Raw genomic sequence first — 15,796 nt, 5'->3', positions numbered from 1 at the left:
AAATGCTTATAAATATCTGCAGGGTGGGTGTCAGGAGGATGGGGCCAAGCTCTTTCCAGTGGTGCCCAGTGACAGGACAAGGGGCAATGGGCACAAACTGAGGCACAGGAAGTTCCGTCTGAACATGAGGAAGAACTTCTTCCCTCTGAGGGTGACGGAGCCCTGGCCCAGGCTGCCCAGGGAGGCTGTGGAGTCTCCTTCTCTGGAGATATTCCAGCCCCGCCTGGACAAGGTCCTGTGCAGCCTGCTGTAGGTGACCCTGCTTCGGCAGGGGGGTTGGACTAGATGACCCACAGAGGTCCCTTCCAACCCCGAACATTCTGTGATTCTGTAGCGCTGCTTGGACCATGAATGCTGTGGATAACTGGTGGCATCGATTAAGCCTGATAAAAATGAGGACCCAGCTGTGTCAGGTGACAGACACGTGTGGTCGTGGCCTCAGAGCCCGGTGAGGTTTGCTCGCAGCAGTGCTCCTGCTCTGTGGAGGCACCTTGCTTGTCCCGGAGGTGCTCAGCGCTGGTATATGGGGTAGTGCCGTGGAGGAGAGGAAGCCTGGCCGGCGAAGCCTGTGATCCCTGTCTCTGTTGATGGTGGGAAGAACCGTCCGTGCTCCTGGTGCCGACGCCATGGGTCGGCAGGGCACCCGCTGGGAGCCTGGTGCTCTGCGGCAGGGCCGTGCCGGGCCGCAGCCGGAGGGTGCCGAGGAGACCGAAATCTTCCCGTGTTCCGTTCCTCCTGTTCCGTAACCTCGGCTTGCATTTTCTCTCCTAGAGCACCTTAGACCTGACGCTGAAATCCTGCGTGAGGAGAAAGACGGACTCCATAGACAAAAGGTTTTGCTTCGACATTGAAACTAATGAAAGGTGAGATGCGTAGTATTCAGATGGCCTCCAAGCCCTGTAAACCTGGATGAAACCGCTCTTGGCTGTTCATCACAAACATCTTTTGCCTCATTTTCCTGCCTGTCCCTGGGTGAACCTGCGCAGGTCTGGGACCATCACGCTGCAAGCGCTCTCGGAAGCCAATCGAAGGCTGTGGATGGAAGCCATGGATGGGAAGGAGCCGGTGAGTGCCCGGGCGGTGCTGCCCGGCGCTGGATGTGCTGCCGAGCGGTGCCTCTGCCAGCGCGTCCCGGCGAGCAGCGGGGCTGGCCACTGCCGGGCTCCTCTGCACAGCCCTGCTGCTGCTCGCCCCGGTGCCGGCAGCGGCTCAGCTGCTCCACGGGGTCTGTGCTGCTCTGCTCGGGGCACAGCTTGCAACGGGCGCTGTGGTTTTCCCCCTTTACAGCTCTGGTGCGGTCCCTAGTTGCACCGCGCTGCCGAAGGACCGTGGCCTTGGCGGGCCTGCTCCGTGGTTTTGTTGCTCACAACGCGCTCCAGCCTGCGGGAAGTGATTTTTTTTTTTTTTTTGTCCGTCCCCACTCTGAGCAGCCTTTGGAAAACCTGGCCCGTGGAGCAGCCACCCCACACCAGTGTTCAGCCGCCTTTTTGCGCCCGCTGGGGTTCCCTTCCCTCACTCTGAGCACAGCTCGCTCTCCTGCATTTTACCGCGTTCGCTCTACACGGGCAGCGTGATGCGCAGTGCGGGAAAGCCCTCCGAGAGCTGCCTTTCCCTGGGTGGGCTCCGGGGCAGCTTGCTGGCCTGCTCAGGGCTGCGTGGCTGCGGAGGTGGGTGTGGGTGCAGGGATGGGACACGGGCACCCTCCGCAGCACTTTTCTCCCGCTTGCTTGAAGCGGCGAGGGCGAGGGATGGTGTGGCGGGTCCGCGTGCTCGAGCTGGGCAGCCGGTCGCTTGGGGGTGTCTGGGGCTCGCTTGGTTTACGTGATGGGTTGGCACATAGAAAGGGTTTTTGATTTTCTGCCAAGAATGGCACCTGCAATTTATTATGAGTAAAAAAATACGTATTTCTGTATGGGATAAAGGAATGTCTTGACGCTTGAATTGTTAAAAGCAAGCAAAGAAACCAAAGAACCGCAGCCCCCATGTGCCGGACTGTCCAGCTGCCGTTTTCACAGGGCACCAAAAGGACAAACAAAGTTTCCTGTTTGGTTTTGGGAAACCTTTTCCCTAGAAACAGGTGCTCCAGTGAAGTGTAGGAAGTCAGGAAAAAAACGTTTATTGTGTAGATAATGGTATCTCGCTGAGTTATAAAGTGACGTTTCTTTGGGAGATTGTCTTACTGTTTGTGGTTGGCTTTGGGTGACTTATGGGGTGCTGCATTTAATTTTGAAAAGAAATATCGAGTCACATTGCATTATGTTTTTGTTTCTTCCTCCTCCATTCCCTCCCCCTTTTCAGATCTACCACAGTCCCATCACGAAGCAGGAAGAAAGTGAGTCACTTCTGTTGCTGCTCTCTGAGCTGTCGGGCAGCGCGTTCCCTTGCAGATACGCTCGCCCGTGGTCTCTGCTGAGCAGGCTGTCTTTTCCCTCCGTCGCGGCCGTGTGACTTCTTTCCTTTTCATCCCGGTGTCTGATACTGAGTCCTGATAAGAATGAGCTGCAAGCGGTAAAAGTTACCGGTTGCAACGTGCAGTTCATATTTAGCAAGAACTCGCGGGATGCAGAGTTCAGTTTGCACCTCTAAACCCTAAAATAACGGAGGGGAAAAAAGGCCAGTGAGAGATTTTTGTGGGCATTTCCCTTAGCGAAGGTTACAGTAGGAAAACAGAGGTGCCGCGTAGTTCCCTGGAGCTCCCGTCCACCGCCGTGTCCCGTGTCTCCCGTTTTGGAAGCGGAGGTCCCCTCCCCACCGCCCCCGCAGCAGCTGCCCCCGCTTCGCCTTTCCCCGTTTACAGCCCCTTGCTGCCCCAGAAACCCTGGGGCTTCATTAGCTGGGTGAAAACCTACGTTCTCTATCTGAGAGATCACCTTTTTCAGCACTTTAATTAGCTGACTTTAATGAGCATAGAGGTAGCGTTATCAGGGTCATAAGCATGGAACCTGTTGTTTGACTGTGTTTGCATTACACGCTTGGAAAGAATGTGACTCAGTGCTTCACAAAAGTAAATACACGCGATTTTTAATAGATAGAGCTAAAAAGGCTTCAAGTCGTGTTAGGCACTCCGTGCCCAGTGGAGCTGTGCTTAGCAGTGTCTGTACTCGTTCTGTGTTAGAGCGGAGGTGCCTCTGGGCTGTCCGTCGCGGTTGCTCAGAGAAGAGGGAATTGTTATAAACAACGCGCTGGAAGTGCAGTGATTTCACGGGATTCGCCAGCACGGCCTGTGCTGTGACTGGAGTAGGTCCAGATATGTCTTGTGCCTGGCTTTTTGAGCAGAATGTTGTTTTACGTTTAAAAAAAAAACCACCCTCCAAAAATTCCTACAACTCGGCACCCTCTGAAAAAAAAACCCAAAGCCAACAGCGGCATGGTCATTTAGGAGAAATTCAATATAAATGTTTGCGCTGAACAGAAGGATATTTCGCGTTATAACTTGGACGATTCTTCCACAGATACTGGAAAGAATAGCAGAACTTAGCTTGTGTGTGTAGGGAAAAAGGTCCTGACTCCACCTGCTTCACGACGCCTGCGAACCAGGCCCAGGGACAGTCGGCGGTTAACTGGCGGCCGCAAGCCCCGCGTTCTGCTTCGCGCAGCATAGCAAGCTGTACGGGTTTTGCTTTTTGATCTAGTCAAGTAAATAAGCAGAAATTACACGATCCTGTGATGTGGAAGAGCTGACTGCAGACTTCGCAGTGCTCTGGAAGCCATTAATCAGCTCCTTATCAGACACGGGCTCACACGCGGTGGGACGCTGATTTATGCTTTGATTATTAAAGACAGAAAGGGGGTAGGGAGCACTGCCGTAACTCGGCATGCGCTCAGGGAAGAACGGAGAACAGACGGAGCTGGTAATTCCCGTCAGGATTTGGAGCGTGCTGTGCCCTCCTGGGGGGCCGTGCGCGGTGCGGCCGCGGCGTGAGCCCGGCTGCGCGCTGGGGTGCTCAGCGCCGTGTGCCGAGCGCGTCTGCGCTGGGGGCCGCCCCGGAGCTTCTCGGCGGGCGTCGGGCAGCCAACCCTGCTTCCCTCTGCCCAACAGTGGAGCTCAACGAGGTCGGCTTCAAGTTCGTGCGGAAGTGCATCAACGCGGTGGAGACGAAAGGTGAGGGGGTCTGCGACGGCGCGGGGCGAGGCGGTGGGGCGAGCTGCGGGCTCACGGCGGGGAGGGGAGACCCTGCGCCCGCTGCCGTGCCCTGACACCGAGTTCCGCTGAATTTCCCCCTTCGTTCATAGTTTGTCATCCTCGGCTCGGAGGTCGCTCCCTGCTGGGCAGGGGGGGCCGGGCTCTGGGGGTCTCTGTCCTGGGGGCGGGCGGCGGCTGCCTGGGTGCTGGGTCACCCCCACCCGCTAGCGAGAAGCGGGCTGGTGGGCGATGGCGGACCGCCGGATGCCCAGCCCCGCTGCCGGCCGTGCAGGGGCCGTGCCCGCAGCTCCCCCCCCCGGTGCGGGTCCCGGACCCGGTGCGGGTGCGGGTGCGGGCGGTGGCCGCGCGGTGGGGCTCGCGCGCCGCCGTGGCGCCCCGCGGCCCGTCTGAGGCGGCCGCGTCTCTCCCGCGCAGGGCTGGCGGCCGAGGGCGTGTACCGGACCGTGGGCAGCAACATCCAGGTGCAGCGGCTGCTGAACGCCTTCTTCGGTAAGGGCCGCCCGGCCGGGCGCGGCGAGAGGGGACGGCGCGGTCAGCGCCGAGTGCGGCGTGAGGGGATGGCAGGGTCCACGTGGAGCTCAGTCCCCGCAACTTGAGGGGACAGCGAGTGCCAGCGCTGAGTTCAGTCCCCGCGGCGTGAGGGGACGGCGGGTGTCAGCGTGGAGTTCAGTCCCTGTGGTGTGAGGGGACAACAAGTGTCCAGCATGGAGTTCAGTCCCCACAGCGTGAGGGGACAGCAAGCGTCAGCACCAAGTTCTGTCCCAGCGGCTTGAGGGGACAGCGAGTGCCAGCGCTGAGTTCAGTCCCCGTGGCATGAGGGGACGACGAGTGTCCAGCATGGAGTTCGGTCCCCGCGGCGTGAGGGGACAGCAAGCATCAGCACAGAGTTTGGTCTCCACAATGTGAGGGGACAGCGAGTGTCACCGTGGAGTTCGGTCCCCGCAGCCCCTCGGGGCACATCCCCTGCTGCTCTGGGGTGCTTTCTGCGGCCCTCCCTTCACACCGCGTTTATTTGTTGGTGGTGGGACCCGCGCTGTAAGGCCGGCAGCGGGATGGAGCGCGGCAGTGACCCCGGAGCGTGGGGACGAGCCTGCTCCCGTCACGCACTGACAATACCCGGGCGTCCTGGGGTCACGCGCTGGGGACGGATCCCTGCCGCGGGCCCGGGCGCGGGACGTCGCGCTGCCACGCGGCTCCCGGGGCCGTGCGCAGGGGCTGCTCGCGCCGGCGGGCACACGCGCCACGGGTTTCCCAGCATCGCCAAGAACCCTGCTCACCCGGCCACCGCGGCTCCTGTCCCTCGGTGGCAGCCTGCCTTCCCATTCCCAGGCCTGAAGGTCAGCGCTCGTTAGTTAACGAGCATGCGGGATGCTGAGGGCCTCGGCGCGCGGGCAGCCCCTCCTGCAGCGCGGCAGCCGGTGCTGCTCACCGGGACGTGCCTCGTCCCGCGGGTCCGGCCCGGCTCCTCCTCAGCCAGCCCCGCAGACGGGCGCCGGGGACTGTCTGCTGGGTGCGGTGTCGCGGAGAGCTGCGCCGGGAAGGTGGTCTGCGCGGCGGGGCTGAGGTTTTCCCCCGGCGGGACTGGGTGCCTCGCTGTGCGCAGTGTGTACACCAACAACGTGTGCATCCCTGCTGCGAGCCCTGCTGCGCGCTGGGGCTGGCATCCCACACAAGCGTGTGAATCGGCGGGTGGCCGGCGCGCGAGGCGCGGTCGCGCTCCCCGCAGCAGGTTGCGCTGTGCCGGGACGGGCGCTGCCGGGCTGGGAGCTGGCTGCGGCCGCCGTGCCCCTGCCCCGTGGCACGCGTGCGCCGGGGCAGGCTGCGAGCCCCTGCGGTGAGCCCTGAGGTTGGTGTCCCGCGTGCCCGAAGGCCGAGCCCATCTCGCCGTCCCTGCCAGGGGCTGGAGCACGGGGCAGAAAGTGCGTTTGCACTGACAGCCATGTGCCTGGGGCTCGCACCAGCTCCCTGCGCAGAGCTCTGCTCTTAATGTAGCACTCGAAGGCTTCTGCCAGTGCTTTTTACTATTGTTTACTATTGCCTTTCCTATTGTCGTTGTTTATGAAAACGGGTGGTTTGTGCTGAGGCAGAGCTGTACCCGATTTCCATGGAGCTGCGGCTCCAGACAGCTATCCGGTTACGCTTGCTTGGTGACTAATTACTGAGCCTAAGTTTTTATTGCTTCTTGATTCTCAGCCTCCCTGTGAGCAGCTCTGTGGTTTTCCCCTCTGAACCCCTCCAGAGAGTGGCTTTTTGTTTTATTTATGTGCATTGGTCTGGTTGACCGCTTGCCATCCCACTGTGTACTAACTCACGATGGAAAGTCCAACAGCGCAGAAATAACTGCTGCAGAAGGATTTCATCCCGGACCTCAGGAAGGAGATAAATTTTAGGTTTTTGTTTGTTTCTAGTCCTATTTCTTTTTAAAAATAAATGGTGCAGTTTCTTTAGCCCAGCTGCGCCCCATCCTCCAACCACGTCCTTTACTTCATCGTACCACAAACACGATGTGGTTGTTCGGTGAGGGTAGGCAGGAGCAAAGTGTACTGCCAGGCTGCTGTGCCTCCTCCCCTCAGCTCCCTGCTCTCCGTGCAGCAAGAGGGAATGTTTCCAGAACAGCCTTCAGGGCGGTAGCTGCGAAGGAGGGATTGGAGCTGGACACTTGAATAGCTTTGGGTATCAGAAAGCGTGTCTCAGATCTGTTGAAATGTGTCATTTCTGCCAGTCTTGGCTGTGCTGGGAAAAACAAACTAGAGAGAATATGCCATCACTACTTTTTTACCACTGCTTAAATGTTACCTTCTGTCCCTAGCTAGCACTGCTCCTCAGCCTTTCCAAAATACTGGTGCTGGTACTGTTGCTCTGCTTTTCCCAGCCATGAAAATCAGCAGCTCTCTTCACGTGCTGCCGTAGCTTCGGTTGCCTCGAGAGCACACCCTGAGAGCGTGCCATTTGCTAACAGCCTCAGAATGGACCTTGTTTTAAAGCCATTTTGTTCTTCCTCCAGACCCAAAGTGTCCAGGGGACGTGGATCTCCAGAGCGGTGATTGGGACATCAAGACGATTACCAGCTCGCTGAAGTTTTATCTCAGGTAGCACTGCAGGTCCCACCTGCCCCAAGCGGGCGAAGGAGCTGGGGGCTGATCCGGGCCAGGAGCGGAGTGAACTGCCAGATGTTATCACCTGGCTGCTGGAAAGGGCAGAGAAGTGGCAAAGGCTTTGGGAAGAGGAATGGAGATCTTTTTTCTTCTTTTTTTTTTTTTTTTTTGAGAAATATGCTGGTTGTAGAAAGCCTGCATCCTATGGGGATCACTGGTTAAATAACACTGGCTGGGGGGGGGGTGCCGCCGGGAGCTGGTGGTGCTGGGGGGCGAGCAGGTTTGCCCAACGGTCCTTCAAGATCAGTCGCGAGCGGGTCGCGCTGCCCTGCCAGAGCTCACTTTCCTTTCTGGTTGTTGCAGGAACCTGTCCGAACCCGTCATGACGTACAAGCTCCACAAAGAGCTGGTTCTGGCTGCCAGTAAGTGCTGCCGCTGCCCTGCCGATGTTCCCTCGCCCTGCCCTCCCCAGCCAGCCTACACCAAAATCGCTTGACAGAGCTCTGCCAGCCCGACACCGGGGTGCCCGGCCGCTTCCCCCTGTAGAAGGAGGAGCGACCCTCTCTTCGGAGTGCTTAATTGTGCAAGGGGGGTGGTGGTATCTCTTCCCCTCTGTCCTTTGCTATCGCAGTGCTCTTTCCTCTAACAGGGTTTCATGCTCCTGGAGGGTCTGGAGAGCCAGGGGATGTCAGCTAGCCTGATATCAGCACCAGTGTCCTCCCACAAGACTTGTTTCTCGATAGTACATTTAGTTTGAAACCTGAGGGAATGGGGTGTGCTGTTGCCACACAGACAGATAGGTGCTCCGTTTGGGCCGTGAAATTTGTCCTGGGATGTTGAATCCAAAGTGTCTGCCAGTACTCATGAGACATTCTTCTGCTGCAGCCCTTGGGACTGACCCGCAGCCAGCATTAACGGCGATCAGCCGAGTGACAGGGGCGTGCTGACAGGGCATCGACTGCACCAAGCCGGCCAGTCCCCCACGGCCCGGTTGTTAGTCATTGCTTTCACATAAGCCGTAATAGTTCTGAACAGGCTGCACCCTCAGAGCGTGTTGCGAGCCAGCGTGCCGAGGAGGAGACTAGGGGCGTGCGGGGGGCTGTCGTCTCCCTCGGCACAGCACTACTGCGTTTGGAGGATCGCGGCACACTCCAAAACGCTTTGGATTAAAGCATCCTTCACACCCTCGTGCCTCCTTGAAGTCAGCGGGAGGGTCGGAGAGCACCTGCTGCTCCTCAGTTTGGACCTCTGGAGAATTAATAACGCTTGTTCTTTCTTGGAAAGGAAAATGTTCCACCACCTGCTGATTGTGCTCCAGCCCAAGATTTATTAGTTTCAGAACTGGTTAAACCAATGATGACTGGGTATGTGCAAGACTATAATCCCTTCCCTGCCCTCCCTCAGAAACTTGCACCATTAAAGCTTCCCAGCTACCAAGATCCCACACTATTCTTTTCACACCGAGTATTTTATTGTTTCTGGATTATTTATGCTCCTAAGGCTGACCTCTTTGGGTCAGGGACTCAGTTTTTTTCCCTGCAGGACGTTTTACCGTGTTGTTCAGTGTTTCAGCTATCTGGGCTGATAAGATACCCAGCAGAGGTGTGTGGGCGAGGGTGCAAAGGGGAGTACCCGGCCGTGCTCAGAGGGCGACCCTGAGCTCCCTTTCAAGCTTCATTTCTCCCTCTTTCCACTGCATTTTGTTCCTCACAATGATTACCCTGTTGCTATGTAATCTCACTTTACTTCTGCTTCCCATCGCCGGGTTTGGCCAGCCAGCCCTGCGCTGCAGGAGGAGCAGCTCCCACAGGTTTTCTTTGGCTTTATCTTTCTCTTGTGTATTTACTGTGAAAGTGGAGGGCACAAACTTTTCTTTGTGTTACTTCTTCCCAGAATCTGAGAACCTGGACTACAGGCTGGGAGCCATTCACGCACTGGTCTATAAACTACCTGACAAGAACCGAGAGATGTTAGAGCTCCTCATACAACACCTCGTCAAGTAAGCAGACATTTTTCTTTAAAGCCAAAGTAAGGGGAAGAAAGGAATCAACAGAACAAGCCTTTTTTTTGTGACACGTTTGCAAAATTGTATCCACCACAGTCCCCCCAGGAATATACATTTGAACTGCAGAAAGGGTGTGATCATCCTGGCTACCCACTGCATTAAGTGGCTCTTCTCTTTCTAATTGCCACTTTCATCCCCTTTCTGACAAGCATCAAGCAGGAAATAATTTTAAAAAGAAAATACCCTCTGACAGCAGAGCTAGAAATCGTCACCTCTCATTCCAGTTAACAAGCACGTTCAGTCTGGGCTCTGGGAATGGCTGTAGAGCCTGTGCCCATGGGCTGACTGTGAAGCATGCTTTGGTTTGGTCTCTGGCTCTGTGGACTCGGTGTCCTGAGCCCTTAGAGCAGCACGAAGGCTGGAGCGTGCCAGGCTCTGCTCTCGTGCAGGCGTGCTGGGTGCTTGGTGGCATTGGGCAGCGCTGCTTCCTCGTGCTTCCTCCACTGAGCCGCTGAGAAGTCTGTTATTGATGATAAGGCCACCAGCACTGCAGTGGGGAATGGGTATTGTCCTGCCTCCTTGCCACAGCGAATGCGAGGGCTCAGCGTGGCGGCTCTGCCCTCTCCACCCCAGGGAGCGGCAGGGAGAGGCTTGTGGTGAGCCGTGCTGAAGCTCAGAGGCACGGGAGCAATCTGCGTGCGGGGCAGGAAGGAGCAGGGCTCGCAGAAGCAGTGGCTTTTGTGTGACGGGGCTTGCTCTGGACCTTTGGAGATGTTGTTTCCAAACCAGACTGTTTCAGAAACAAGCAGGGCTGGGATTGTCCTGCCCTGGCACTCGAAGGAGGGGGCTTGGCCCTCGGTGCCATGCCCGCTCTCTGGGGCGAGCAGGCCTGGCTGGGGGACCCTGCCAGCCGTCGGTTCCAGCCTTTCGTGCACGTCTTCCAGTGGTTTTTAGAAACCTTTCTGCGTAAGTGGCAGAGCTGAGAGTGTCTGGCATGCAGTCCGATGAAGCTAACGCTGTACTTGTCATCACTGTTTATTCCTTAAAGTGCTTACACTGAAATTCTGTTCCCTTTCCGCTTCGTGCTGACAGAAACCTCTTTCACACCAGAGCTACAGGACAAACCCAGAATTCGTTGCATGTCAGCATCAGAGTCTCTCTCCCCTGGTCCGCTGCTGGGAGCAGGGAGTGCCCACCCAGGGGGTTAGTGCTTCGGTCGGCCACCGGTGCTGCTCGCAGGCTTGCACAGTCCTCTAAAGCTTGAAGGCTGCTGGGCAGAGAGAGCTCTGTTCTGTGGAAACGGGGATTCTCTCAGAAAGAAGAAGCTGTGCAGAGATTTATTGAAAACCTCCAAAGTGTGCTTCCTACATTCAGTCCTCCTCCTCAGAGAGAGGAAAAATCAAAGCCAAAAGTCGGTTCTGGATAAACTGGCTATTCCCATTTAAATGATTCCTTTTCTGCCTGTGTTGTGCAGGTGACCTTTGACTGAAGAGTTAAAGGATGAGCTAGGAGTGAGAAGGGATCAAGTGAAAATGCTGTCAGCATGTTGCTCCCCCAAAGAGTTGTCCTAGCCAAACGTGCGTGTCATAGCTAGAGACACATTTTATCTCCGGTAGCGCTGGGAAACAAATTCTACTGAAACAAAATTAAATCGAATGACTGATTCTTACTGCGTCCTTTTTTTATTGCTTAGAATAAGATCTGTTTGGAAAAACCAAACCAAAAGCTCTTCCCTCTTTCCCTCCTCTCCGCAGCGTATGTGAGCACAGCCGAGAGAACCTGATGTCGCCGTCCAACATGGGGGTGATATTTGGACCTACCCTCATGCGAGCACAGGAGGACACCGTGGCAGCGATGATGAACATCAAGTTCCAGAACATCGTGGTTGAGATCCTCATCGAGCACTTTGCGAAGGTACAGGTGGCAGCCCCGGAGCACCTCCACGCAGCTCCGGGCTGCTCCGTCGTCTTCGGGCAGACTGTTGCTGTGGCAACGGTGTGGAGCTCCGGCTCCTTCTTCTGGAGTCTCCGTAGGGGCTGGGATTTTTTTGTATGAGATGCCGTTCTGAAATGCTTCAGAAGGAAACAAAAAGTGTAGCAGATCTGTTCCTTGCTGTTGCCGTTAGCTAGTTCCGAAGCAAACTCTGAGTCTAAGGATTTTTGCTTTTGTTTTTGAGTAAGAGGAATCTTTATTGGAAAAAAGAAAAAAACAAACAAACAGTTTTATGCCTGGACATTACAGGACTTTACTCTTTCTTACTGGACTTACTCTTTCTTAGCTGAAGGCAGCTTCAACGGGCACAGTCCAACACTACACAACTATTAATACAGGGGAAAAAAAACCCAGCGCAGCCACGTATTGAAAGGTTGATGAAACCAGTTCGGCTGTGTGTACGATCTGTTCAGACCCAGGTGCAGGGGTGGCGTGGGCAGGTGCGGGGAGGGAGCTGCTGCCTGGGCTGAGCTGTCGGAGAAGGCTTCAGCGAGCGGCCGGTGCCCGCTGTGCTGGGGCAGTGCTCTGCACCCCGGTGAGGGCTCCGGCAGCGTTTGCTTTTCATGGGCTCTTTGCTGAATTTCTTTGTCTGAGAGCATTGCCTAAAATGCACAGTCTGGATTAGTCTGCGGTGGTGAGTGCTGAAGATTCAGCTGTAGACAACAGCTTTTTGTTGTGTGGCATTTTGTCTCCTGATGGAAAGCAGAATATTCCACTGTCCTCTGTATTAGCACTTTCTCCTCGTGATAGCTTAGGGTTTTCAGGATGGCTGGAGGATGGTAGAGCTGTGTGTTGGTACTTAAAAACTTGAGCAGCATTTGCATTCAGATCGGTGTACCAGGGACCAGGTTGCTTTCCTGATAACAGCACTAGGTTCGAAGGAGCGCGTTTGGACCTTCAGCTTTTCACAGTACTTCACGTTACAGAGTGTCCAAACCATCTCTTATGTCTTAGAGGTAGGGAAGGTTTGAAGCCATCCTTTAAAGGACGTTGTCTGCTGGGCGGAGGATGGAGCAGCGCTCCAGCAGGCAGGGCAGCACACGTGCAGAAGCGAAGCTCCCTTTTTGAGAAAGGAAGAGGAGACTGAAGATGGAAGAGCGGGGTGCTTGCAAAAGTGGACCAGATGGGTGGTGTGAGAGTCGGATGTGGTGCTGGGGACTGAAACCAGAGAAACAAGATGAAAGAGCTCAAAGAGACTGCTGAGTACCCACACAAGAAGCTCATGGAAGTGACAAGCTAATTTCTTTGCAGGTCTGCAAACACTTTGAACAGGTACCCACAGCAAAATGGCATTGTCTGTGTGCTGGGGTCCTCGCCCAGCTTGCTACGGAACGGAGCCTCTGTCCTCCCCTCTTGAGTCAACACACGACCCACACTGCCACCTCTCACAGCTGGCATTAAATCTTTAATTAAGCCAGACATCTCTCTGCTTGCTTTTAATTTCTTTAGCAATAAGGTTATGTTAGTAACATTTATTAGATTGAGCTTGTAAGTTTGGTGTCAGCACTGAAAGTGTCTTTAGCTCACACATAAGCAAACACTCTAAATGAGTCTGGAGGAAGAGAGGGCTGTGGTTGGTCCAGTGCAATATGAAGGCTCTAAGGACAAAGTAACTGTTCATGAAGTCTTTGTGGATAATTACTCTTTCCACAGCTTGTATTTCAGTGCCGTGGTTAAACTAAATAAGTTGATCACTCTGGAAACACCTTCTTCACTGTACAAACCTTCTGAATATGAGCGTCTGTCAATATTTTTGTACTTTCAAGTTGTTTAATTTGGATTTTCATTTAGAAGGCAGAAGCAAAGCAGAGGCTGCACCGACATCTTAAAAAGAGTAGTTTGTGGTGGGTTTTAGCGTGGTTTTCAGATGTTGGAAAGCATCTCGTGAAAAGAGCATTCTGTAGTACCTGTACAGGCATCTGTGGGGATCTTAACACTGGGGTTGTTTTTTTCTTTAAAAAACAATACTGGACACTTGTTGATGTATAGGAATGAGGTTGGTGTTTCCAAAACATTGCCCTGCTGCAGGTAAACCTTTGCTATTTTAATGATACACGAGCTGCTGCTTTTAGATCACGGGCTGTTAGTGTCACAGCAAACTCCTCTGAATCCGGAGTGGAGAAAATGTCCTGCCCCTGCAAAGGGCAGAGCCTCTGCTGGCGTGCAGCAGCCACGCCGTGTCACCGAACCGGCAAAGAACGGCAGCTGAAATTACAGGATCGGGGCTCAGACCTCGTCGGGGTCTTTGCCCTGCGTGCCCCAAGCGACCCGCACGGGCAGCTGCCGAGCGTGTCGTTCCTCCTCCCGTCACGCAGAGTAGGGCGGGCTGAGCCGGGAGCAGAGCCCGAGTACCAGCGCGCTGTGTTTGTACCGAGCCTGCTGGGTGAAGGCCTGGGCAGACCAGCCTGGCTCCGACCGTGCCCCCGCGCTGCCGGGGCCCACCGTCGCCGTGCTACACACTGCCTGGCCTTTGGGAGCCAGACGGTTAAAGCAGGGCTGTGTTTTTCTCTCTCTTCCCCCACCTTGATTTCCCAGAACTGCTCTTTGGCTGGGAGAAGAAAGAACATGCTTTTGGTCTGAATTACAAAGATGGCGTACTCGATCAAATCAGAATGTTAATTTCATCATTTAAACATTTTGCTGGGTCACATGATAAAATTGTTCTTCCGTGACGAAGCGTGTGCCGAGGCAGCAGTGTCCCTCCTCAGCGGTGGGTCCGGCACCGGCTCTCATCCTGCCGACAGCCAGGAGGAGCGAGCCAGCTCCGCGTTCTCCCCGGACGGGCAGCGCAGCCTCGGCTCTCGGCAGCCCGTGCCACCCCCGCTGTAGTAACTCACTCTTCAGCGCCTGATGTGAATTCAGTTAATATCCATGGGAAAAACACAGGAGCCGTTGGTTTTGTTCCTCACTGTGGTGTTTCGGATCTTCAAGAGACTGCCCGGAAACTTAATTCTTTTTCAGCTCTGGAAAAAAAACCTCTGACATAAATAAGAACCTCTAAATTAAACCCAACCAAATAGGTGCCATATGACTAGTGAGAAAAGGAGATAAAACTCCTTAGCAGCATTGTTTTTATGCCAGTATTTCATCCAAGATAATTTCGCAGTGCCACACGCTTCATTGTAAGCCAAGAGCTGAAGGGTTTTTAGCGTTAAATCTAAAACAATACAGTGGTTTGTTTGGGTGCTTTCTGTAGATTGTATCACCTCACTGGTGTGGAAAACTTGATGTTTCTCAGAAACTGTCAGCTCCAAAGCTTCCTTCACCTGCTCCAGGATAACTTGCTTCCACACATCTTGTCTGTATTCGTGATTTTGCCGCGTTAATTAGCTCGGCGCTGCAGTTGCTGCCGTGGGCGTGCAAGGTGCAGAGCAGGCAGCCTGTCTGCAGGAAAGCCCACGGCGCGACACGTCTGCAGAGCCAGAACTAGAACATCAGCCCCTCTCCAGCCCCGGCAGCCGGGGCCTTCGCGGGCGCTGCCGGCCCGTGCGAGCGGCTGGTGTGTGCTGTCTGTCCCTCCGCAGCGCGGCTGGGTTCGCAGGGCTGGAGCCAACGGCTGCGAGGGCTCTGCCCAGCTCTCGTGGGCCACGGCTGGTCGGGACGGTTCCAGCCCCCCAGGGCCAGCCAGAGGTGGCTCGGGCCGCAGACGGAGTTGGTGCGTGCTGGAGAGCAGAGGAGCCGGGCAGCCCTTGGCAGAGGCGATGGGTGGCCGCTGGGTCTGCGCTCCTAGCTCCGCACGCTGCTGCGGGGTGCCATTTAACGACACCCGGTTAATGAGGCGAGCCCTGGTGGGTGTCATTCGCCCTGGTGGGACAGGAGGGCCATCTAAATCTGTCTGCCTTTACAGATCTACTCCGGGCCCCCCGAAGACACCACCGCCCCCCCGGTGCCTCCTCCCAGGGTGGCTGCGCGGCGGCACAAACCCATCACCATTTCCAAACGTCCCCTGAGGGAAAGACCCGTCTTCTTCGGTGCTTCTGTGGAAGAAAGTGGAGGTCAGTCCAGCTGCTCACTGGTGCCTCGCCTACCTCTCACCCCTCCTGCTGCCTCGAACACCTCTCCAGGAGCAGTGGAGATGACAGCAGCGGGGCTGCACTTCCCAGGCCAGGAAAGTGGCAGGCAGTGAGGTCTGTTGTTCGGTTAGAAAGGAAAGCAAAATAATACTCACATATAGGCTGCATCACCTCAAAACTCAAACTCTGTGGGGATTTCTTTTTTTCTGTCACCTGCAGCATTCTCCGTTAGCTAAGCTAAGACTGGAGTCTTGTCGTGCCGGAGCACATCAGCCCCGAGAGGGTCTGCAGGGCTGGCTCAGCCGCTGGCGGCTTTGCATCCAGAGCAAAAACACTGAACACTTTTTCAGGACCCAGTGACAGTATTTTCTAGACCAAGTACATCTCTGCAGTTAAATTCATTATATTGTAAGGAAATGGTAAGGTCTTTATTGTCTTGTCAAAGGGCACATCAATTTAAAATCATGTTTCTCTCTGCACCCAGTGTGCTCTGTCATTGCAAGCTGTGCCCTAGATCACGTCATCACCGAAGAGGTGGAAAGTCGTC

General features: G+C 55.3%; 1 protein-coding gene across 3 annotated transcripts in view; it reads left to right on the top strand.

The window, feature by feature from the left end:
* The window catches only part of OPHN1 (oligophrenin 1), a 68,800-nt gene that overhangs the window by 44,634 nt on the left and 8,370 nt on the right, over positions 1–15,796 (top strand). For all 3 annotated transcript variants that reach the window (XR_012765489.1, XM_075435352.1, XM_075435351.1), the window contains exons 10-19: positions 772–863; positions 987–1,065; positions 2,299–2,332; positions 4,040–4,102; positions 4,559–4,633; positions 7,149–7,233; positions 7,603–7,661; positions 9,133–9,238; positions 10,999–11,158; positions 15,084–15,231. Coding sequence is in view for 2 of the 3 variants with exons in the window: in XM_075435352.1 (XP_075291467.1) it covers positions 772–863; positions 987–1,065; positions 2,299–2,332; positions 4,040–4,102; positions 4,559–4,633; positions 7,149–7,233; positions 7,603–7,661; positions 9,133–9,238; positions 10,999–11,158; positions 15,084–15,231 (901 nt within the window). In the remaining variant the exon portion in view is untranslated. The remainder of the gene's footprint in view (positions 1–771; positions 864–986; positions 1,066–2,298; positions 2,333–4,039; positions 4,103–4,558; positions 4,634–7,148; positions 7,234–7,602; positions 7,662–9,132; positions 9,239–10,998; positions 11,159–15,083; positions 15,232–15,796) is intronic.

This window comes from Opisthocomus hoazin, chromosome 14 (assembly GCF_030867145.1).
Source record: "Opisthocomus hoazin isolate bOpiHoa1 chromosome 14, bOpiHoa1.hap1, whole genome shotgun sequence".
Classification (NCBI taxonomy): domain Eukaryota; kingdom Metazoa; phylum Chordata; class Aves; order Opisthocomiformes; family Opisthocomidae; genus Opisthocomus; species Opisthocomus hoazin.
Note: the sequence above shows the minus strand (reverse complement) of the source record. Positions and strands in the feature narration are given on the sequence as shown.